The sequence below is a fragment of the Xyrauchen texanus genome, chromosome 1 (assembly GCF_025860055.1).
Source record: "Xyrauchen texanus isolate HMW12.3.18 chromosome 1, RBS_HiC_50CHRs, whole genome shotgun sequence".
Lineage (NCBI taxonomy): Eukaryota > Metazoa > Chordata > Actinopteri > Cypriniformes > Catostomidae > Xyrauchen > Xyrauchen texanus.
In genome coordinates this window covers 56939362-56962770 of record NC_068276.1, presented here as the reverse complement: position 1 = coordinate 56962770, position 23409 = coordinate 56939362, and the positions used below count along the sequence as shown (strand labels likewise).

The window sequence follows — 23409 nt, the reverse complement described above, 5'->3', positions numbered from 1 at the left end:
TATAGTATATATAGTAATATAATAGGTTTAATATAACTATAATTATAATATAATATAATGTTTACTTATATTAATATTATAATTATAATATGAATTGAATAAATAATACAGATATTATCTAAATATTCCAAAACTCTCTCCTTGTATCTCACAGAATATAATTATTCATTGTAGATGAGTAAGAGGAATTGTATCAAATTATAGTTATCGTATAATAGCAATTAATAATAATTGATTATTAGTAAAAAAAACAATTATAGACCCATTAAAACTATAATACTAATATTATTTGATATTTAATATAATATTTCATATTAAAATCACGTTCTTATATTATATATGATTGATCAATCATATATTAATTAGTAGAATCACAATTAACAATAATTAATTATTAATGAATAAAACAACCATATATGCATAAAAACTATAACATTAATTTTATTATACTTTTAATACATATTTAAAATTAAAATAACATTCTTATATTATATATGATTCATCAATCATATAGTATAATCCCAATTAATAACAAATAATAATTAAGACTATTATACATTTAATATTAATAATAATTAAAAAAGAAAAAATCATAAATATTATACATGATTAAGCAATCATATATTAATATAATTTAAGTAGTGACCTTTACTTCAGATGACATGGACAGATTTCTGGGTGTCCTACAAATGAGGCAAAGGTCTATATACGGAAATGACTTTAAGTAACTGGCAACCATCCATTGATCTAGCTGCAGATGCCCATTTCAAGGATTCATGAATGTGGGATAGGCCAGGGCATTTATATCTGATCTATGAATTGGCCTGCTATTTATAGATTAATGTAGTCTTGTTATTTTTCAGCGATCAGACCCCGCTGTGTGTGAAGGAAGCTCCGTCTAATGACATCAAGCTTCATTTTATTCCGGATCCTCACTGTCCACAAACATTACACTTGAGCCTTCTGGATACAAAAAAAGGGTGATGTCATTTCCAACCAATCATATTTATGCTGCATCACCACCATCCTCCTGATCTGGACGGTTGCTAGGAAACACCACAGCAATGCAACCACCTAACCCCCTGTCGTTTTGTAGTTACCCCTGTAATTGGCCCTTCCATTTTGGTGCAATTGATCCAATCAGCACATCTGCCACTGAATCGCAAAACAATCTCCCAAATGTAATTTAAAACAGTCTGCTGAGTATTTCCAACAGGAAACACAGAAAACGATATTACATTTGGGCATGAATCAAAGAATGTACATGTTAATGGCCACATATACGAGAAAAAGAGTCCATTTGAGAACACTAGACTTATCGTGAAAGAGCTTAAAACGTGATAATATTAACATAAAAGAGAATATATTTATTGCATTTAAGGTGATTAACAAGTGCATAAGTAACAATGAATTGTCCTTCCATTAAAACCCCACAGAAAGCTGCGAGTTTAATCTGTGTGCCGGGTGGTTGTGTGCAAATGGAAGGCTGTAAGTTTGACAAGAACGAGAGATCAAGGCGTTAAAATGAGCTCACACCGACACAGAGATGGAGAGATAGTGTGAAAAGAGAAAGAGCTGCAACATAACTGCCTATTTGTCCTTTTGACTAAAAGCAGCCTGTGCTATAGCTGGACAAGTGAAACCCCAGCAAATGAGCTGATTTCAAAATTTATGTTGTGTTAGGCTTGGCTTTACTGTATAAGAGCATGTTGGTGTTTTTTAAAAATAGTTTGAAAGTTAAGCAATTAGCAAAAGGAGTAGAGGGACTCTAAAAATCAGCCTCTAGACCTGCAGAAGTATGGCAGATAGCTACTTACGTTGTGAGTACAGAAGAATCTGGATCTCCAATAGTGCACAAGTGAAGAGCTGCAGCACGTTCTCCACGCCCAGCAACTCAAACACCTCCTGTAGGGGGAAATCAAAGAGGGGCAGCTCGGCCGTACTGGGTCTCTGACACAACACTGGCCCGTATACGCCCGAAAACTTCAGGGAACGCCCGGCTGGTGGCAGCGGAACCTCGTAGAGGACGTTGTAGACGTAGCTCTCCAACGGAAGGGGCGGGGGTTGGTGCGAGGTGACCGCCTGGTGTAGCTGTTCTAGAACTCTCCTACAAGCGTGGGCAAAGGCCATAGGCGTGATCAGGCAGATGCACTTGGACACGTAGAGCGTGTCACGGCTGATGTCGTAGGAGTTGAATCGCTGTAACCTGGAGAGGGAGGGGGCGGCGTGGAGTTGTGGCGGTGTAGGCCGGTGGTCTCCAGGACTGTGATGGATGGGGGGGGTGTGCAGGATATCATACTGTTCTGCATTGTGCATGTGATAGAGCGTCTGCATGGCACTGCAGATCTGCTTGCTGGTCACCTCCTCGAAGAAGGTGAGGGTGAAGCCATAGGTCCGCGAGCCATCCTCTCGTGTGATGATGAAGGAGTGGAACTGTGGCTCGTGGGTGTCTGTCTGCGTGCGGAAGGACAGGCCCTTTGGCATACACAGCTGTAAAAGGAGACAACCAAACAAAGGTTTGAGACTTTAACAATATTCAATTGACAACCTAGTCTCGTAGAATGAACGTTACAATAACAAAATGGTTGCAAACCGACTTTTACGTGCAGCTGCATTTTACAGGTGAAAAGTAACAATTAGGGCACTAAAGCAACTGTGCGTTTTTATTCACAAGTAAAATGGCTGATTATGACTTTATAAACACTTATTTTTCACTCTATTACTTACGCACTATTATGACTTCATAATATCGAAACACTTTTACTCCAATGCATCACTTGAAAAATGACACATTTTAAAGCTTGTATTTCAGGCCAACCTTATTCCAATGTGATTAGATTGCGCAGTAGCTCACCTGAGTGTTAGACTTTGGACACGGCAGACTGTGGTTTGACCCCGGTCAAACACGCAAGCTAACACGTGACACGAAAATGTCATAGAAATGGCATGAAATGACTTTGTTGCTTTAGAATGTGCTTTTCATGTCGCATTTGCCTTTAGGACACTACCTGTGAGGTTTAGGTGTTGGTTAGGGTAAGTATGTCTGTTTGTTCAAGTCTCATGTGCTTTTAAAACACTATTGGTTCGATTTAGGTTAAAGTTAAGGAGGTAGTTTTACTCAAACCTCCATCTAATATTCACCTTAAAAACCTTGTCTGATTACGACACCATTTCACTCGCTTGTGGCGCCCCCTGCAGGACATTTCACTGGGAAACTGCATCACAATGTGTAATGCAAAAATGTTGCCACGGTAGCATAATTTTCATGAGTTCAAGCTGTAAAATGGCCGTCACTTTCAAGTGGCTCCAATTTGGGTGCCAAAGGGAGAAATTGTGAAAAACAATGTGTGCTTATTGATGTCATACAATGGCAGTTTTTTATTATGTGCTTCATTACACATTGTGATGCAGATTCCCAGTGAAATGTCCTGCAGAGGGCGCCACAAGCGAGTGAAATGGTGTCGTAATCAGACGAGGTTTTTAGACACAGGTTTGAGTAAAATTACCTCCTTAACTTGTATTGGCAAGTCGAAATTTTTGAGGTAATCAATATAATGCCACAAATGCTGTCGATTGAGCGTAACTTGTATTGAAACTGGAATATATTTATTAACATTTTAAAAAGGGCGTTTGTTATAATTACCCTGCTAAATTAATACAGAAATGCATCAGTCTGTGAAAAGGAACTATATGTTTTCGAACGTTGCTTAATATTGGTTGCTTAATATTTATATGTTCTCGAGATATCTGTATCGATTGTTGAACAACCCGTTTCATTCAAACACAATGTGTCACTCACCATGCCCACAGCATCTTGGTCGAAAGTGTTCCACTCCACATTTTCAGGGTAATGTGCTAGAACTTTAGACTTGAATGTTCTCCGTAGGGGACTCTGCTCAAAATTCTCACCTAAGATTAAAAAAAGAGAGAAGAAAAAAAGACAAGAGATAAGATCATAATTTTATTGACCTGTTTCCAGAGATAGTCCATCAGCTATCCTTGAACTTTTTAGGCACACATTTCTTCTGAAAGTGGCTGTTTATTATTGGCCAAAACAAATATGAAAACACACGTCAACAGAAATCAGACCGATTTCAAGCCAAAAGTGCAGAAATGTTGAAGCAGTAAAAAGTAAGAAACACGCATGGAGAAGACGTGTCTCTATAATCATTTCAAGTGAAGTTAAATAGCTCACCAAGCAAACCGTAGTGAAAGATTCACCAAGCAGTGATTGTCTAAGAAAAGTTACGAGTGCTGATTAAGTTGCTGCTGAGAGAGGAGAGAAAGAGGAATTGCAGTGGGAAAGGGCAGGAACAGAGGTGATCTCAGAGTGCCCTCAAAACACCATAGAAGTGCATGTCAAAGTCAAACATTAGCAGGCACAATGTGATACAAACAGGAGCTTTGGCTGCAGGATGGGAGAGCGGTGGAGAAAGTGTGTGGGGGATGGGGGGTGGGGGTGTTACCTTCATTTTCACTCGACAACTTTCCTCTGGCATCATCTCTGTATTTAGTAGCCTGTATATACTGGCATAAAGCTACACAACAAATAAAACAACAGTACAATTAATAACTTATACAGGGAGGATGAGAGTCTCCACTTTTTTTTTTTTTTTAATTAACATAATTCATTGTAGGTTGTTGTCTTCATATACAATTCTATTTAAAACCAATCGGCTTGCCCCAACAACAAAAAAAGAGAGAAAAACAAACAGCATCATGCTGTAAAACATGCTTCTGACACAGAGGCTGTTCCTCACTGGGTAGGTGATCCCAGAATGCACCGTGAGGAGCTCGGTGGAAAAATAAATCCAAGATGGCGGACGAAACGAGAGCAATTTAGATTATAAATATACTTATAATCTATTCAGTACTGAAAAGTATTGATAAACAACAGTTTAATATGACACAAAACTGACTATTTTACCCAAAATGTGTGTGTTGTGCATATTTAAGCTCATTAAAGGATTGTGTAATTTCTCTTGCATCAGCTGTATTGAATGCAGAGAACGTACTTGTGTTCTTATGAAGACCAGTCGTGCCAAGCTACCTTAGAAGAACGAACTCGGAAGTCCAGGAGGATACTGCTAGCTTTAAGAGGAAATTGGCGTTCATATTTGCATGACATTTCAGAATGCCGCTCTCTGCAAAAACCCTGTAATAAACCGTTTTCTTAAGTGCATGTAAATGTGGTCACTTACATAAATTGTACAACTTTGTTGAAATTAGGCCTGTCGCAAATATTAAATAACTTAAATATTAAATTATTAGATCTAACCACAGTTATTTAAGACAACCACGATTATTGTGCACTTCAAATTCCAATCAAATATTTATTCTAATATATAGGCTAAATGTCATCAATGGCGAGTTTAGGTGTCATTCAGTTGATCTCAGAGCATCACTGAGCTGCACCGCGGATGTCAACCAGCGCCTCCCGTGGAAATATAAACAAACAAATGTAAACATTGATAGTCGGCTTCACTTTAAACGATCATGTAATGGCAAATGTTTCTGGTCATTGTGATTTCGTATATGCAGTGTTAATGACTCGCAGTGACAAAGAGGAGGAGACGAAATCTCAAAGGTTTTCCTTCATGAGAAATAAGAGCTTGTGTGTTTAAAGACAAAATTTGTGAAAGTGAAGATATTAGGGCAGATTTATTTTTTATAAAAATATATAATATACAATACAGGAGTTCCAAAACAACAGTGTTAAGGTAAACATGACCAAAACCAAAGTTGACCAAAAAAAGAGACGTTTTATATGTTTTGAAAGCCTTAAAAAGGAAATCGACCATGCTGAACTAGGCTGTTAGTGCGCATCCCATGCCGGCTGGTATCGGTTCGAATCCCGCTCTGAGCGGTTCGAGCAGGACCGTGCTGAACTAGGCTGTCTTATTTTGATTACATTTACAGTATGTAAAAAAAATTACCAGGGCCATGGCCTGTTTATTGACAGTTAATTAATTCACAAGTTTACATATGAAATGGAGGTAAACAGATTGGACTTGCTGTACATATAGACTTCAACATGAGACTCGACTGGAGCTCTGAACCCCAATCATGATAAGTTTAGCATTAATTATGAAACAGTATAGTTACTTAGTAGTTCTCCAGGAGGTATGAAAAAATTGTATTTATTGATTAGCTAATAGTGGACTACTGCATTCATCTGTGTGCTATTACTTACTAATTAGTTAATCACAGTTTCTTGTTAGTTAATAGAAGTAACTAAAATGTAAATGTTGTGCTACTCATTTGTTCCTGTGTAGATACCCATTAATGAACAGTATTCTAAAGTGTTACCAGTTTAACTTTATCAATGCTCAAAGCAGTGGATTTGAAAGTAGCGCTTCACACTGTATGCAACCCATTAATTAAGCAAATTCTATTTAACCACAGCTACTCCTGTATGCAAAACTTAAAAAACGTGGATATATAGCTGTGCGGTATAGTGGCCCTCACTCCCCTGACTTCAAGAGGCGCACTAGCAACTGAGGATAGAGGCTGTAGACTTCAGCCTCCTCGTTAGTGTGCCTCCCATGCTGGCTGGCGCCAGTTCGAATCCTGCTCGGAGCGGGTCGAGCAGGACCGGTTACAGTGGTGCCGTGACCCAGATGGGAGCGAGCCTTATCAGGCTAATTAAGCCTCCAAGAGGAATAAAGGCCAACTGCAGAAGGTGGTGCGAGAAAGAAAGTGTTTATGGGCAAATGACCGTCATATGTGTGTTTGTGTCTTTTTGTTCAGTTTTATATTAAAACTATTATTTATATTGCCAAGCCGGTTCTCGCCTCCTCCTTTCCCTTATATCCCTTTACACTGGGGCAGATGGCCATGCCTTTGTCCCTCTTGGAGGCTTAATTAGCCTGATAAGGGACAGGGTGTGCAGAATCACCACCCGCCCTCCGTCCTGTCACAGAGTGTAACAGGAGTCTGCTGGTACGTGATAGCTATGCGGTACATCTGGCCCTCACTCCCCTGACCTAAAGAGGCGCACTAGCAACTGAGGCTAGGGGTTGTAGACTTCAGCCTCCTCGTTAGTGCGCATCCCATGCCGGCTGGCACCGGTTCGAATCCCGCTCTGAGCGGGTCGAGCAGGACCGGTTACGGTGGTGCCGTGACCCGGATTTGGGGGTGAGGTTTAGGAATGTGAGTGTAACAGGAGCCAGCTGGTACGTGATAGCTGTGCGGTATGTGTAAAGCTCACTCCCCTGACCTCAAGAGGCACACTAGCAACTGACGATAGGGGCTGTAGCCTTTAGCCTCCTCATTAGCACGCCCGCCTCCCATGCCGGATGATGCCAGTTCGAATGCCAAAAAATTTGGATTTCTGCTCCATTCCTCCAGTATTTATTTCATGTGAACTAAAACATGGACTGATCAGTTTAAGATCAGAATTGCTAGATTGAAATGTTTGAGCAACAACTGAAACTAATTTAATTAAAAATACTGTATCTATCAACATGACTTTACACTTATTAGTAAAATATATAACTGCTTATCTATGACACCTATGACAAAAGAAAGTCATATCAGAAAATAGTGATTTTAAATTAAATATGTTAGAAAGTATGGTCACCAATGTCCATGTCCACATAAAACTCCACAATCACATTCAATCTCATATATTGATACATAGACCTCTTCAAATAGCCTAAACATGCATTCAGAGAAAGTGGCACACGCAGAGGCGGGCAGACAAGAGAAAAGCACTCAGCTGTTATGAATGAAAAGACCTCATCATGCTTCATCTGCCTTGTTAATTCTCTGCCAGTGCTTCACACATGATTAGCTTCAGTCACGAGGGCCACCACAATACTAGACTGTCTGTACAATAGTTCATGTGAGGATGAGTCAAGCCAATAAAAAAACAAAACACTAATTTTTTTAAGTAGCAAAGAACTTTAGATATTATGAACTGCAAACAGATCATTTGGGCTAAATGGTAAATGGTCTGCACTTATATAGCACGTTTTTTAAACCTTAGAGGTTACCAAAGCTGCGTCCCAATCACCCATTCACACTCATACACCAAAATATTATGCCGGTCTGAATGATGAACATGTAAGTAGGCATGTGTGCACTTTTTAACTAACATTATTAACTGACAATGTGAAAGTAAAAAAACTCATTTTAATAAATATCCATTCATAACTAGTAGGGATGCACCCTACTACCCAGCCATTTTACAAATTCTGTTTATAAAATAATTTATCTGTTTATAGTAATTAGCTATATGATTGACTCTAAGGGAAACAAAAAGTATTTTTTTCTTATTTATTACTTAATGAAACATAAAAAGTATATGGGCAATTTCATTTCATTCCTTACGGCAGATGATCTCGATTGAAATACCCCAAATCAACGTTAAACAGTGCATAGAAATCATCCTCACAGGGTGACGTGACCAGTTTAAAGGTTTAAAGCATATATTTCCTGGTCACTGTTAGTGTGCACATGTACTGACACTTGAGCCACAAGCAAATAAACATCCACAGAATAATTCCACTATCGGCACAATAACAACATTTACATTTTTCCAGTTATCGCCCACCAATATATTGTGTACCCCTAATAACTAGGCACTTCAGTGGCCATAAGTGATATGGCAGACTTAGCCTTTTAAAGTTGCAAATGAAAAGTAAGCATCTAACATCTAAAAAGTCATGTTTCACTTTTTCCATGGCCCTTTTAACAGCTATTAAGTCTTTATTGTGAGCTTTTCCTCTTTCAACAGACAGCAAAATCACATTGGATTGCGGTACACATGTTTAATCGGGTTATTTCACTGTTGTATGTATTCCTAGATGGGTTTATAGATATCAAGACCATATCCACAGAGGAAGCTTGAAGATTCATGGTGAGCAGCCGTGCTTTAACTGCAGAGCAACCCAAGTCTATTACAGCAACATGTTCAGTTTTTTTGTGCAAGGCACACTGTGTTCCTCTATTCCAACGGGAAGAGAAACTAAATCAACGTATAGAGGCGGGAACAAACAGACTTTATAATGGGCCAGAGACAACTGTGGCTAATTTCTCTAATTATGGTGTAGCTTAAATAGCCAGGGCTTGACTACATCAAAATGGTTTCAATTAAACTGTTACACATTTTTACAATGTGCACAGTACATAGTGTTCAGCCTTTTCGAAGTGAACATGAAACAGCATTCATAAAACATTTTACTCCTTTAATGTGATGTACTGGTTTGAAACAGGATATTCAATGAGAAAACAAAAACAGTCAAGGCTTGATTTTATCCATAACGATCTGATTGTAACCCAAAGAGGAAGTGGACTTTACATTTAATATGTTGCCCAGCAACAGTCACGGCTGATACTTTGTTATTATTATTGTTCTCAATGCAGAAGAAAGCTTATAAATTATTAAATGAGCACCAAGAATCCTTAACAACTTCCACAAATCTCCTTTATCGTGCATGCTAAATTAATCACTAACCAGTCTGAGGAGCTCAAAGGAGTGCTGTCTTTTATGGTGAGTTCATTGAGAAAAAGCTCAAGAGAGGGTGCATGGGAAACTCCTGGGGGATAGTATTTAAATCTGTATATATATATGTGTGTGTGTGTGTGTGTGTGTGTGTGTGTGTGTGTGTGTGTGTGTGTGTGTCCAACCCAGCAGCCTGGACTCAGTGTACCGATGGCCTAACAGTGCTCCCAAGCTGTGGGCCAGCCAATCAAATTGCTCTTCCAGCAGGGCCTCTAATGCATATGCTAATGAAACCCTCACCCTGTGCCCCGTCATTGGGAATAAAAGAGGGGTTTGTCACAGAGTGGAACTACTGCTGGTATATGCCCAACCAATAAGACAGGGGAATTAATAATACCAAATAAAAAGCAATCAAAGAAAAAGATTTTGCTGGGTAAAGCCTCATAAAACTGATTCAGAAGATCGCAGCAAAGAAAAAACAACAGCGTTAACTGCTGAGTAACTCGAGAATTAAGGAAGGCGAAAACACAAATAAACCTCATTTAACTACATTCATTCCAAATTTCATTTCCCAAAAACTGGCCCACAAAAGCCAGAAGACAAACCAGATGAGATATAAACAACCAGGACTTTTCAAAGCTGTACTTTTGAAGTTAGTATAGGAGTAAATGTAACAAACAGAGAGCCTTTTGTCACCATTGAACATTTTAAATCCGTTATGACACTTCAGAAAAATGTGTGACTGTAATTGGTCTAAATACAGTGAGTCCGCACACACTGACACTCTTCTGACTTTTAAGAAAACAAACCTTTAGCATGCTCTTCTGTGTGTCTGAAACCGAAGGCAGCTGCCTTGCTGTCTCGCAGCCCAATAAATGACTTCAGGCACCATTTTTTAATGTAGGTACCTAATAAGAAAACTGGTTTTTGCCGGCTTTCAAGGCACCATAACGTCATGTTTAATAATCTAGATTAGAATAATTTTAAAGTGACAGTTCCCTGTGTCCTTTATTTTCTGTTAAGCTGCTTAGAATAATATGTATTGTAAAAATGATTGCAAATAAGTAAATAAACTGGCATGACTTGACTTTCCATCGGCCTAGGAAACCCATACATTACAGTCCAGAGAAAGAAGAGTATACAAAAGCAGCAGGTTAACAAACAAATCACAACACATCTGTCAACGGTAGTCTGGCAACAAAGTTGTCTCATTTTTTCTTCTGCTGAACACAAATGAAGATTTTTAGAAAAACATTTCCGCTCTGCAGGTCCGTACAATGCAAGTGAATGGTGACCAGACCTTTGAAGCTCCAAAAGCAAATAAAGGCAGCATAAAAGTAATTTGGACAACTCTAGTGGTTAAATCAATCTCTTCAGAAGCGTTAGAGTTAGAAAGGTTAGAAATAGATACATATTTAAGTCCTTTTTTACTATAAATACTCCTTCCTGCCCAGTATGTATGATATGTATGAAGAATGCAAATTTCCAAAAAAAAGACTCAAAAGGACATTTATAGTACAAATTACTTAAATATTGATCTGTTTCTCACCCACACCTATCATATTGCTTCTGAAAATGTTGATTTAACCACTGGAGTTTTACGAATTACTTTTATGCTGCCTTTCTGTGCGTTTTGGAGCTTCAAATTTCTGGCCACCATTCGCTTGCATTGTATGGACCAACAGAGCTGAAATATAGTCTTTGTTGCATTCAGCAGAAGAAAGAAAGACAAACATCTGGGATGACATGAGGGCGAGTAAATGATGAGAGAACTTTCAATTTTGGGGTTGAACTTTCCCTTTAAACTGTTGGCAACCATGTTGAATTTTTACAGCTGCAAGACACTAAAACGTTGCCAAGGAAATGACTGTTAAACATCCCAAGTTCAGGAGTGACTCCAATTGTTATTCCCAACACTTGCAGCATACATGGCCTGTGTGTATCTGTGCAAGTCAACACTGCTAGTAGGAGGGTGAAGTTTGGTTAAGGGAAATTCTTGTGTGACTAACACAGTTTCAGTATGCGGTATGCAAATATTAGGTCTCCAAACGTATACAACATTTCCCTAAAAATACAGAGAGCATACATACATATATACACACACACACACATATATATATAAAATAGAGGCTGGGAAACTTAACGCATGAAAAAATTTTGTTTAATGCTTCAAAAATAATTAACGTAATTTATGCAGTATCCTGTTTTTTTTTTACTTCATGAAACTTCACGCAGAATGTGTCCCAAGTTGTTTCTGCAGGCTATTCAGCCTTGTAGGCTCCAGTTCGGGTGGGGGTGAGTTTAGGACATCTGCTGCCTGCCAGGAACAAACCCATCGATTTATTCGTGAAAAAAATTGACTGATTCACAACTCTAATATATAATGAACAACTGACTAAAATGAACATGTTTACCCCTATGCCAACAGATTTATTTCATTCAAGGCAAAAATGTATTCTGCTTTGTCCTAAATTAACCTCAAATTTTAGGAGGTCTACATATTGAATGTCCATTGCAAACTTTAGGTTCTGCTTTTGAAACTCTCCTGAGTGCAAGACTGATCCACATTCAACGGTCTAATGGATGTTATTCATTACTAGTAAATCAGGCCTTACCGTCTGGCCCAACAGAGAACTGCAAGGAATGACAATGGCTCTCCTCTTTTGTCTTTTTGCCAACAGATATGCTAACACTTCAGCAATGCACAAGCCTTCCCATCGGCAGTAACGGAAAGGGTCAGCACTTTTCTCAAGAGTCCCTATCAGAATACATTAAACAGAACTGATGAGAGGAGGCAGATGTTCTTGAGCTAAAAGAACGGCTCGGCAACACACAGTGCATTAAGCTCTAGTCATGTGACACAGCACATCCCTACGAAAGTAAACAAGTACATGCACTACAGACATAAAGAAGGTGAATTTTTACAATCACATTGAAAAATGAACAAATTCTGTCTTCTTCGCAGACTTGGAAATGACATCCAAGATTTGTTCAACACAGTTGACCATTGCAAACAAAGCAGCTATGGTGTGCTGACAAACCCCTGGCAAAACAGCTAATAAGACCTCTAGAGGCTGCAAACAGATCCTTCCTTCCGCCCTTTGGATTAATCATTTGGATCATGACAGCACATACAAAAGTGAAAAGATCTTGTACAAGCATAACATAAAAAAAATGGTGTTTGCCTGTGCAAACGAAGTTAGGATGTTCTGGGAGGTTGCCGTGGCAATGTGGTTGCTAAGGTGTTTGGGGTGGTTGCTAGGATGTTGCTAGTGTGTTGTGGGTAGTTGCTAGTTGGAGAAAAGAGCCAGCCCACCCCCAATTCTCTATTATTTTCTGGTTCCTAGATGTAGATTGTAAAAATATAAACATTTTACACACACACACACACACACACACACACACACACACACACACACACACACACACTGGATATTTAATGTACCAACAAAAAAGTACCATGCATGTTAATGCCATGTTGTTTCTGGACATGTATACCATGGTAACGCCATGGTATTCTTTTTAAGGAATGTTCCGGGTTCAGTAAAGTTAAGCTCAACTGACAGCATTTGTGGCATAAGAACCCGATCTCAATAAAATTTGTACATCATTTAAGAGTTGGCTATTTTGTATGGTCTCGCACGATGTTGTTCGCATAAACTTGTACGACTTCATCACGTGCAAATTCTCAGATGTCAAATGCGGTAGTAAGCTTGTGTTCTGCATGCGAGGCGTTAAGGACATACTTATTAATATTACGCCCTTTCCTAAACCCTTTACCTAAACGTAACCAATCAGTAGAGTGTGTAAACATGATAGGACGCTGTTGTGTGTGACAGAAGCAAGTAATTGTCGCATATTAGATTAAAAGATGTCCAGCGACGTCATTGGCTACAGTGAAAGTCGTAGGAATTCAAACAAGTGCAGTCGCAGGATATCATACGAATTAGCCAAATTTAGAAAAGTCGTACGAATCATGACGATTTCGCCATCAGAGTGTGTTGGGCATAACGTTGATAACTGCAAAAATGTATTTCAACTTGTCCATCCTTTTCTTAAAAAAAACAAAACTCAGTGGGGGCCTGGGTAGCTCAGCGAGTATTGACGCTGACTACTACCTCTGGAGTCGCGAGTTTGAATCCAGGGTGTGCTGAGCAGGGCTCAAGACTGCGACTCAAATGGTCAATCAAAAATAATTGATTGCGACAGTAATTTAACAGGTTTTCAGGTTGTGTGTGTTCATATGCGGTTTCATCAGATATCATCTTGTGAGTTATTGAATACATCTTTAAAGCACGCACCACCAGTGTGTCTCGCACCACTTTTTACCATTCTGTTGCGATGAGCTCGCTAGTCGCTACTTTGCACGCAACAACAAACCCAGTGCAAGAGAGTCATGAACAAATTACTTTTTTTGAACAGGGTCTTTTTCATGAATCACCCGAAAAGAACCGAGGGTTTGAACTCAGGAGCTCAAGTTAGCAGTTTGAATCAGATTCACATCTGGGAGTGCAGACATTTCAAAATAAAAGTCACAAGAGTATTTCGGGCTTCTTTATAATTAAAAGTCCTGTATTGTGCACCACTTTTTTCTTCTGTCTGGTAATTATTGATGGGGATTGGATTAGCACAATAAACTGCATCTGGAATTTCTTTCAATTTGCACTCTTGTAGTTTCTGTGTCTGGGCCATCTGGTAACAGTAAAAGACTAAGGCAATTTGTATATTTATATATATATATATAATCAAGCTATTGACACTTGAGGGACTTGTGCACAACTATTGCACAAGGTGCACAAGTTCATTGATGCTCAAGAATGCAACACACTACTATATGCATACTATACATAAATATCTGTAAAGTAGATTCTGAAGGGCAGCACTAAACAAAACAATATTTGATCTCTTATATTTGTGAATTATGAAAGGGGTGTGAACATTTGAAATGGAAAGGGAATGCAAACATATATTCTCAACAATATATTCTGTTTATTAAACCTCTGATTAATGGGTTATCAGCTGTCATTTTCTTCTGCTTTCTATCTAAATCGAGCAATTCTGTGATTTGGCGACTAAAAACAGCCATTTGGCTCATAAATTTTTCAGTTTAGGAGCCAAGGAGCAAAGTCATTTTTTTAAGTCTGGAGCCCTGCTGAGTGACTCCACCCAGGGCTCATAAGCAAACGGCCCAGTTGCAAGGGAGGGTAAGAGTCACATGGGGTAACCTCCTCGTGGTAGCGATTAGTGGTTCTCGCTCTCAATGGGGCGTGTGTTAAGTTGTGCGTGGATCGTGAAGAGTAGCATGAGCCTCCACATGCTGAGAGTCTCCGCGGTGTCACGCACAATGAGCCACTTGATAAGATGCGCAGATTGATTGTCTCAGAAGCAGAGGCAACTGAGATTTGTCCTCCGCCACCCGGATTGAGGTGAGTAACTGTGCCTCAACGAGGACCTAATAAGTAGTGGGAATTGGGCATTCCAAACTGGGAGAAAAGGGGATAAAAATAAATAAATTACAGCAAAAATCAAGGTTACAGTGAGGCACATCCAATGGAAGTGAACAATACAAGTGAATGCTGACAATACAAGTGACTGTGGCCAACATTTGGAGGTATTAAACACAGAAATGTGAAGCTTATAATTTAATAAAAGAAAAGGAGGTACGAATCAATGTACATTTTTGTGGTAATCAATATTAAGCCAAAAAGCCTGCCGATTGAGCTTAACTTATATTTAACCCAAAATATTCCTTTAAGTACATTGGAGTGTAATACCATAGTACATGAATATGGCCATCCACATACCAAAGTAACAGTATTACCAACTGATGCCATCCCTGTACTATAGTATTGAACACAGGGTATCAACAAAACCCAAAAAAAAGAGAAAACTACTGATTAAGATGACACATTATTCAGTGTGAAGTTTGAACGTGTTGAAATGGCAGGAACACAATAAACGCGTGACAGAAAAGAAACTTGACTAGCTCATTTCCTCCAAAAACAGTGTGTTAGCAGTTTTGATCCCCTGGTAACTAGGCCAACACAAACTCAAATGTGTTACCCAATCATGAGCACGAGTTTAACATCCCTTATATATCTGCATTCTTTTTACAATAAAACGTGTTATATTTATGAGACTGGATGCAGCTTTAAAGACCAAAAAAATAACAATTCTGTCCTCATTTACTCACCCTTATGTTGTTCCAAACCTGTATGACAGATTCTTATTTGGAACACAAGTAGAAAATTGTTAAGAGTGTAGACACTGCTTTTTCTCCATACAATGAATGTGAATGGTGACTGAGATTCACATTCTGCCTAACATATCCTGTTGTGTTTCACACAGGTTTGTAACAAAATAAGGGATGACACAATTTTCATTTTTAGGTGAACTATGCCTTTAAGACATTAAGATGACTCTTTTGTTCTCCCCAGAGAAATCTCAGTGACCTCTCTTTTGTCTTGAGGGAATGGTGAGTGGCACACTCAATTGATCAGGCTGTTCTCTAAGGAATACGTCATGGGTTTCACTATAACCATCTGTAAATGTTCGATTCACAGCTTATCAATGCATCTGACTCTCAACAGACACGAATGATTCAAGGGTCCCCGAGGCACAAAGTTGCATAATAGCCAGATGTAATGGTTATCAGGAATCACCCACAGATACTAATGCAGTGAAATCAAGTATGTCACCAAATAATCATGATTGGCAGGAACCAAAAGTAAAAGTGTAAGGATTGTTCACTGAAAAACCTATATTGCTCAACCACTCTTCTGAATATTAGAGGTGGTTATGGCCACACAGACAGCAAAGACAACAAGATCTGTATGAAATTAAATACTCTTTTCCATTAGAAACCCTTGATAAGTTGAGCAAAACTATGGCTCTGCTTGCTGCATACGTCTAAATCTAAATCAGCCAAACAGAAACTGTAAGAGGAAGAAGCGCTAAACCACAGGAAATCCACAATTTCTCCCGAACGAGATTTCACGTGCAGAAGGAAAGCATCTAAAAAGACTAGTATGCATATGATATGAATGATTCTCAAGCTAAAAGCTTCTTTACCTGGAGTGATTGTGTAAATATATGCTTATCAAGTTTATCAAAATGAAACAGGACTGAGTTTGCATGAGCATATAGGATTTATAACCCCCCCCAATTGCTAGAAATGGTTGAAAATAAGAGAGATGAAGGAATTGCAGTCTTTATTATTTAGAGATTGATTGTTATTGTTTTTTAATGACAGACACAAACGTTTTTGGTGTTTAAGTGTCCGATAACCAATATGCATAAAAGATTTTTAAATGTAGTTTAATTTTAGGCACATAAACAACTTAATTATTATTCACTGCTTTGCTAAACTAATTGTACGCACAGTCTACAAATAATGAATCTGAATAGTTTTAGCTGCAGTATGCACTTATTCAAAGCCCATCACTTAATAAACATTTCAAATGAAACGCCTTTTGAGTTTAACTTTATCGTTTAACCCGATATTAAAGACCCGGTAATCCATTGAGTGGAAAAGTGTACATATCAATTAAAAATATCAGTCAAACCGATTATCAGAGCAACCTGTAAAATTTAAGGTTTAAAACTGTTGTAATTTACATGACCATGCTGGCACTGTAAAATAAATAAATAAATCTGTTAAATTTACAGTAAAAAAAACTAATTATAAACTTGATATTAACCTTATAAAATCTGTAAAAATCTGCTTTTTACTTTATAATGTATTTGTTAATCACCGTGAAACGTACAGAAGAGCACAAGATGACATGATGTTCATCAATAGTGGCTCTTCCAGGAGCAATGAGCAATAAACACCATCAGGGTAACACATGTGAAATTAAAATTATGCAGTAAACATGAATTAAACTATCAAATATAAACCAGAACACAGCGTACATAACTGATATAAAAAAAAGAAGACACATAATTATTCCCATTCAATATCATTAAATGTAATGGGTCACGCAGGGAATGGTGGGAACGCACGATTATTGTTTTGTTTTTTTTACTGTAATTTTAACAATAATTTACTGTTAAAAACGACATATACTCACTTGTTATCAATGTACATTATTACCATTAATTATACAGGTAAATCAAACTTTTTGCATCTAAAACAAATGTAATTTTTACAACATTTTATTGAAAAAACTACTGTTTTGCCTTTTAAAAAAACAAAAACAAAATAAAAAATAATAAAAAAATATATATATATATATATATATATATATATATATATATATATAAATGTATTGTATAATTTACATTTAATACTCATTAATCAATTAATTAAAGTTTTATTCTGTAGCATTTGTTACAGTCTTTTACAGTTAATATCGGACGTTTTTACAGTGAACTATTTAAAATGAAATGTCTTACGTGTTTAACTTTATCGCTAATCACGATATCAAACAAGTGCTAACTGGAAACGTGGAAATATCGGTTCAAAATATCGGCAAATCGATTATCGGTTTCCATTAAAAACACGTTTATATCATTTATATGAAAAATACTGGACAAGATGGTTTTAATATACACTCCCGTTGATCCTTAATGTGCATTTGTCTGGTAAAACATCTCCCTGACTCTGCTAGCATTGTTTTGTTTATGCTAGTATAAATAACGTGAATGGAGGAGCTATTAAATGAAAGACACACAAGCTAAAAAGCTTGGACCGTTGCATCTATAGAAAGTTATTTGAATATGCTTCACGATAAATATACATATATATATATATATTGTTTATGTTTGATCTGCCCAGATTTCCAGTCTACAACACTCCTAAAATCTTTGTTTACATGTCCAGTGTCTATATGGATGTAATACATTTGCTAAATCTCATCAATTGACTCATGTATTGACTATTATGCCAGTCTTCCATATTGTAATGAGCATTTTAGTGAGTTTTATTTGTGTCATTGCTACAATATTCGCCATTTGTATAAACATATTTATAGCCTAAGGCTTGAAAAATCACATAACTCAAAATTATTGGCATATTTAAAATAAAAAGAACACTTGATTTAGTCGAAATCGGTGAAATAAACAGCCCCATCCGTCGCACACTGGCTCTTACCGGATAGCTCGTCGGGTTCTAACCCGCTCTCGGTGTCCAGACCGCAGATCACGAAATAATCCGCAAACCGGCAGGAGTTCGAGCTGAATCCGGTGCTCATTTTGAGACGGCTCCGCTTGTGCTCTTCCCTTCGCAGGTCTAGAGTGCATAATACGGGCTCTTTGGATCATTGTGCGCAGCCATTGCGGATGCGGATCAAGCCCGAAGCCCAGAGCGCCTGCAGCAGTCGCATTGTGGGCCTCCGGTACAGCTGTTTTCTCCTGCCTCCGTCCGTTCGTTCTCGACGCTTGCTCGTGCGCATGCGCAGTGAATGTCCCGCTCGGGATGACGTTATGCGCTTTACCCCTGGAAGCACGTTCATGAATTATTTGGTTCAATACCTAAAAACCCTGTCAAAAATTGTTTGGGATTTTGATAGATACAATTGAAGAATATAATTTGTTATAACATTTTTGTATATTTATTTTGGTAGGCCTACCCTGGTGACTTCATATAAGGTTGTAATTTTTATGTATTTTATTATTATTATTATTATTATTATTATTATTTATTTTTCGTATATTTTTATTTTTGATTGATTGTTAAGTTGATTGTAATTTGAATGCCATTTTTTTGTAATATTTTTTTATGTTTGCTTAATAAAACAAATGTATATTAAAAAAAAAGTTTAGATTTTACAAGGCTTTTTCTAAAGCGGTGTTTCCCAACTACTGTGCCGTTTGTCAGGTGTGCCGTGGAAAATTATCAAATTCCACAAAATAAATAAATGCATGAAAAAAATTATAATAAATTCAGGGATCCTGGTTATGGGTTTTGAAACCATAATCGGTCACTTTTGTGATTGTGAAGAGCAATGATTAATGTGCAAAAGTGACCGATATTTATACTGCAACTGCAAGCTTTTCCTCTCTCTTCCAAATACATGTTTTCAATGTTTATTGTGCACGCCTCCCTCTTTTTTACATGGCAAACTCATAAAATCGCCCCTCTGTGACGCTTTCTGGAACTCTTGTCATGTGGGGGGCGATGCGAGCGTTCACGCCATGACTCAACTCATATGAAATGAACTTTACAATGACAAAAGAACATTATTGAAACTCAAAATTATGATTATTTGTCTATTATTGTGGTCTTTCCTGATAAAAGTCATGCTCAGCTGTTTAAACATGCTACTGTAGGAAAATGATACCGTAGATCTTCTTTATGATTATAATTGTTATACTGAAGTCAGTAGATTTGTAGCCATGCAAGTTTTAATAAAGGAAAAGGACGTTATTGAAACTCACTATTATTAGACTATTGTTGTTGCCTTTGATGAAAAATAATGCTCAGACTGAAGGAAGACTATAGATCTGCTTTGTTCTTTAAATGCTTAAACACTTTAAAGACTCTTGGTAGATTTCGGTCATGAATGACTCAAAATGATTCACTGACTCACTCACAGCGCATAAGACGCTCATTTGTCACCACCTAGTGACATTTCCAGAAGGGGTCACTGAACTAAACAAATGAGTGAAACAGAAGCAAGCCTCACCAAAATACTCTTTATTTTGCAGCTACTTCTGCACAGTTGTAAACTTGAATCACTAAAATAGCTGGAATTGGTGCTTTTAGCTTATTCTTCCCAGAGAAAATGTTCGTGGACCAGTGATTGTCTTACCATTTCAGCCCTCATGAGTTTGCATCCCTGTATTGGTTGTGGCATTGCAAGAACAACTCTACAAATTAGAAAAGAAGCACATTTGTTATTTTCATTGCCCATTTAGCGCACTTGCCACCTGTGACCTCACAAAGTGTAGCCTACCTATGTGATTCTTTATTCTCTTTTTTTTTTTTGCACAGCCGAATTTCCAACATTACAAGTAAACATGCTACTAAGATGGACAGAAAACAAGGACATGTTCTTGAAAAGTAAAATATTGATGATGGTTAGCCTATGTGGGATAGTGGTGTGCCATGGAATGTTTTAGTCGTAAAAAGTGTGCCGTGGCAGAAAAAAGGTTGGGAAACACTGCTCTAAAGAACTCTCAGCCTTTCTATTATTAGTATTTACAGAAGCAATGCAAAAGGGAGAATTGCCATTAAAACAAGGGGGTTTTAACATTGATTCCCAAATCCAATAAGAACAAATTATTTATTGAAAATTGGAGACCCATTAGTTTGCTTAATAATGACAGTAAATTGTTTGCAATGATTTTTTCTAGAGGAATGAAACAAGGTCTAGATCAAATAATAGATGAAGAACAGTCTGGTTTTATGCTTGGCCGTCATATTAGGAATAATATTATATAATCAATCAATTTATTTTTATTTTAGATTTTCACCCCTTTTTCCCCTTAATTTGGAATGCCCAATTCCCAATGTGCTCTATGTCGTCATGGTGGCGTAGTGACTCGCCTCAATCCAGGTGGCGGAGGATGAATCTCAGTTGCCTCCGCATCTGAGACATCAATCTGCACATCTTATCACATGGCTTGTTCAGCGCGTTACTGCGGAGACCTAGCGCATGTGGAGGCTTCAAGCTATTCTCCGCCGCATCCACGCACAACTCATCGTGCGCCCCACCAAGAGTGAGAACCACATTATAGCGACCATGAGGAGGTTACCCCATGTGACTTTACCCTCCCTAGCATCCGGGCCAATTCGTTTTTTTTTTAGGAATCCTGGCTGGATTCACTCAGCATGCCTAGATTCAAACTCGCTTGTTAGGTTTTGAAGATATGATTTTGAAAGCAGTTAAAACATTATACAGTGGATGTAATAGTTTAGTCAAACTTGCTCATGGTGCTTCTCAATGGTTTGATATTAATCAAGGTATTAGACAAGGATGCCCTCTCTCTCCTTTTTTATTTTTGTTAGTCACTAAGATTTTGGCAATGCATATGAAGAAAAATCAGTTTAGTGATATCATATCTTTAGATACAGAATTTAAACTCTGCCAGTTTGCTGAAGACACTGCAATATTTAAAAAAACAAAAAATAATTTAAGGTACCAAATGCTAGGTACACACACACATATATATACACTCACCTAAAGGATTATTAGGAACACCATACTAATACTGTGTTTGACCCCCTTTCGCCTTCAGAACTGCCTTAATTCTACGTGGCATTGATTCAACAAGGTGCTGAAAGCATTCTTTAGAAATGTTGGCCCATATTGATAGGATAGCATCTTGCAGTTGATGGAGATTTGTGGGATGCACATCCAGGGCACGAAGCTCCCGTTCCACCACATCCCAAAGATGCTCTATTGGGTTGAGATCTGGTGACTGTGGGGGCCATTTTAGTACAGTGAACTCATTGTCATGTTCAAGAAACCAATTTGAAATGATTCAAGCTTTGTGACATGGTGCATTATCCTGCTGGAAGTAGCCATCAGAGGATGGGTACATGGTGGCCATAAAGGGATGGACATGGTCAGAAACAATGCTCAGGTAGGCCGTGGCATTTAAACGATGCCCAATTGGCACTAAGGGGCCTAAAGTGTGCCAAGAAAACATCCCCCACACCATTACACCACCACCACCAGCCTGCACAGTGGTAACAAGGCATGATGGATCCATGTTCTCATTCTGTTTAAGCCAAATTCTGACTCTACCATCTGAATGTCTCAACAGAAATCGAGACTCATCAGACCAGGCAACATTTTTCCAGTCTTCAACTGTCTAATTTTGGTGAGCTCTTGCAAATTGCAGCCTCTTTTTCCTATTTGTAGTGGAGATGAGTGGTACCCGGTGGGGTCTTCTGCTGTTGTAGCCCATCCGCCTCAAGGTTGTGCATGTTGTGGCTTCACAAATGCTTTGCTGCATACCTCGGTTGTAACGAGAGGTTATTTCAGGCAAAGTTGCTCTTCTATCAGCTTGAATCAGTCGGCCCATTCTCCTCTGACCTCTAGCATCAACAAGGCATTTTCAGCCCACAGGACTGCCGCATACTGGATGTTTTTCCTTTTCACACCATTCTTTGTAAACCCTAGAAATGGTTGTGCGTGAAAATCCCAGTAACTGAGCAGATTGTGAAATACTCAGACCGGCCCGTCTGGCACCAACAACCATGCCACGCTCAAAATTGCTTAAATCACCTTTGTTTCCCATTCTGACATTCAGTTTGGAGTTCAGGAGATTGTCTTGACCAGGACCACACCCCTAAATGCATTGAAGCAACTGCCATGTGATTGGTTGATTAGATAATTGCATTAATGAGAAATTGAACAGGTGTTCCTAATAATCCTTTAGGTGAGTGTATATAAAAAGGCATTCACTGCTGTTTCAGACCTAAAAATGAATTTATTTCCCCTTAAAGAATTTTACATTACAAAAATAGAAAGTATTCTAGTATTCCACTTGTAGAAAATGTGTAAAAAGGCAATTACATTTTGATCCAATTATTGAAAAAACAAAAAATACATTTAATTTGTGGTTAATGATGGTTATATCAATATTTGGGAGGGTATTATTGTCAAAAGCGGAAGGAATATCTTGATCGGTATATATTTCTTTATCATTAGATGTGCCTCGTAAAGTGATTAAAGATTTAGAAAAGATACTTTATGATTTCATTTGGAGGGAAAAGCCACATTATTTAAATAGGATGTCATTTGTAACACTAAAGAGCAAGGGGGACTTGAGGTCTTAGATTTTGGAACACTTAATGACACTTTCCAATTTAAATGGTTGATAGAATTTATGAAGAATAAGAAAAGAATTTGGAACATATTTCCTAATGACATATTTGACAGTTTGGGTAAACACTTTTTGTTGAAGTGTAATTGCTCAGTCGCCAAAATTCCCATCAAATTGGCCAATTTTCACAAACAAGCCCTGCTAGCGTGGAATTTGATCTACAAGCACGATTTTTCGCCACG

The 23409-nt window shown here is 38.0% G+C and overlaps 1 protein-coding gene across 3 annotated transcripts in view; it reads right to left on the bottom strand.

The window, feature by feature from the left end:
* LOC127653757 (DENN domain-containing protein 5A-like) overlaps window positions 1–18830 on the bottom strand; it is a 62263-nt gene extending 43433 nt beyond the window's left edge. For 2 of the 3 annotated variants that reach the window (XM_052140710.1, XM_052140555.1), the window contains exons 1-4: window positions 18543–18830; window positions 4467–4538; window positions 3800–3909; window positions 1818–2490 (exon numbers count right to left, since the gene is read on the bottom strand). In XM_052140710.1, the coding sequence (XP_051996670.1) occupies window positions 1818–2490; window positions 3800–3909; window positions 4467–4538; window positions 18543–18642 (955 nt within the window). In that variant the 5' untranslated portion in view covers window positions 18643–18830. The remainder of the gene's footprint in view (window positions 1–1817; window positions 2491–3799; window positions 3910–4466; window positions 4539–18542) is intronic. The other variant, XM_052140630.1, reaches the window with a different exon arrangement.
* Between the last annotated feature and the right edge of the window lie 4579 nt (window positions 18831–23409).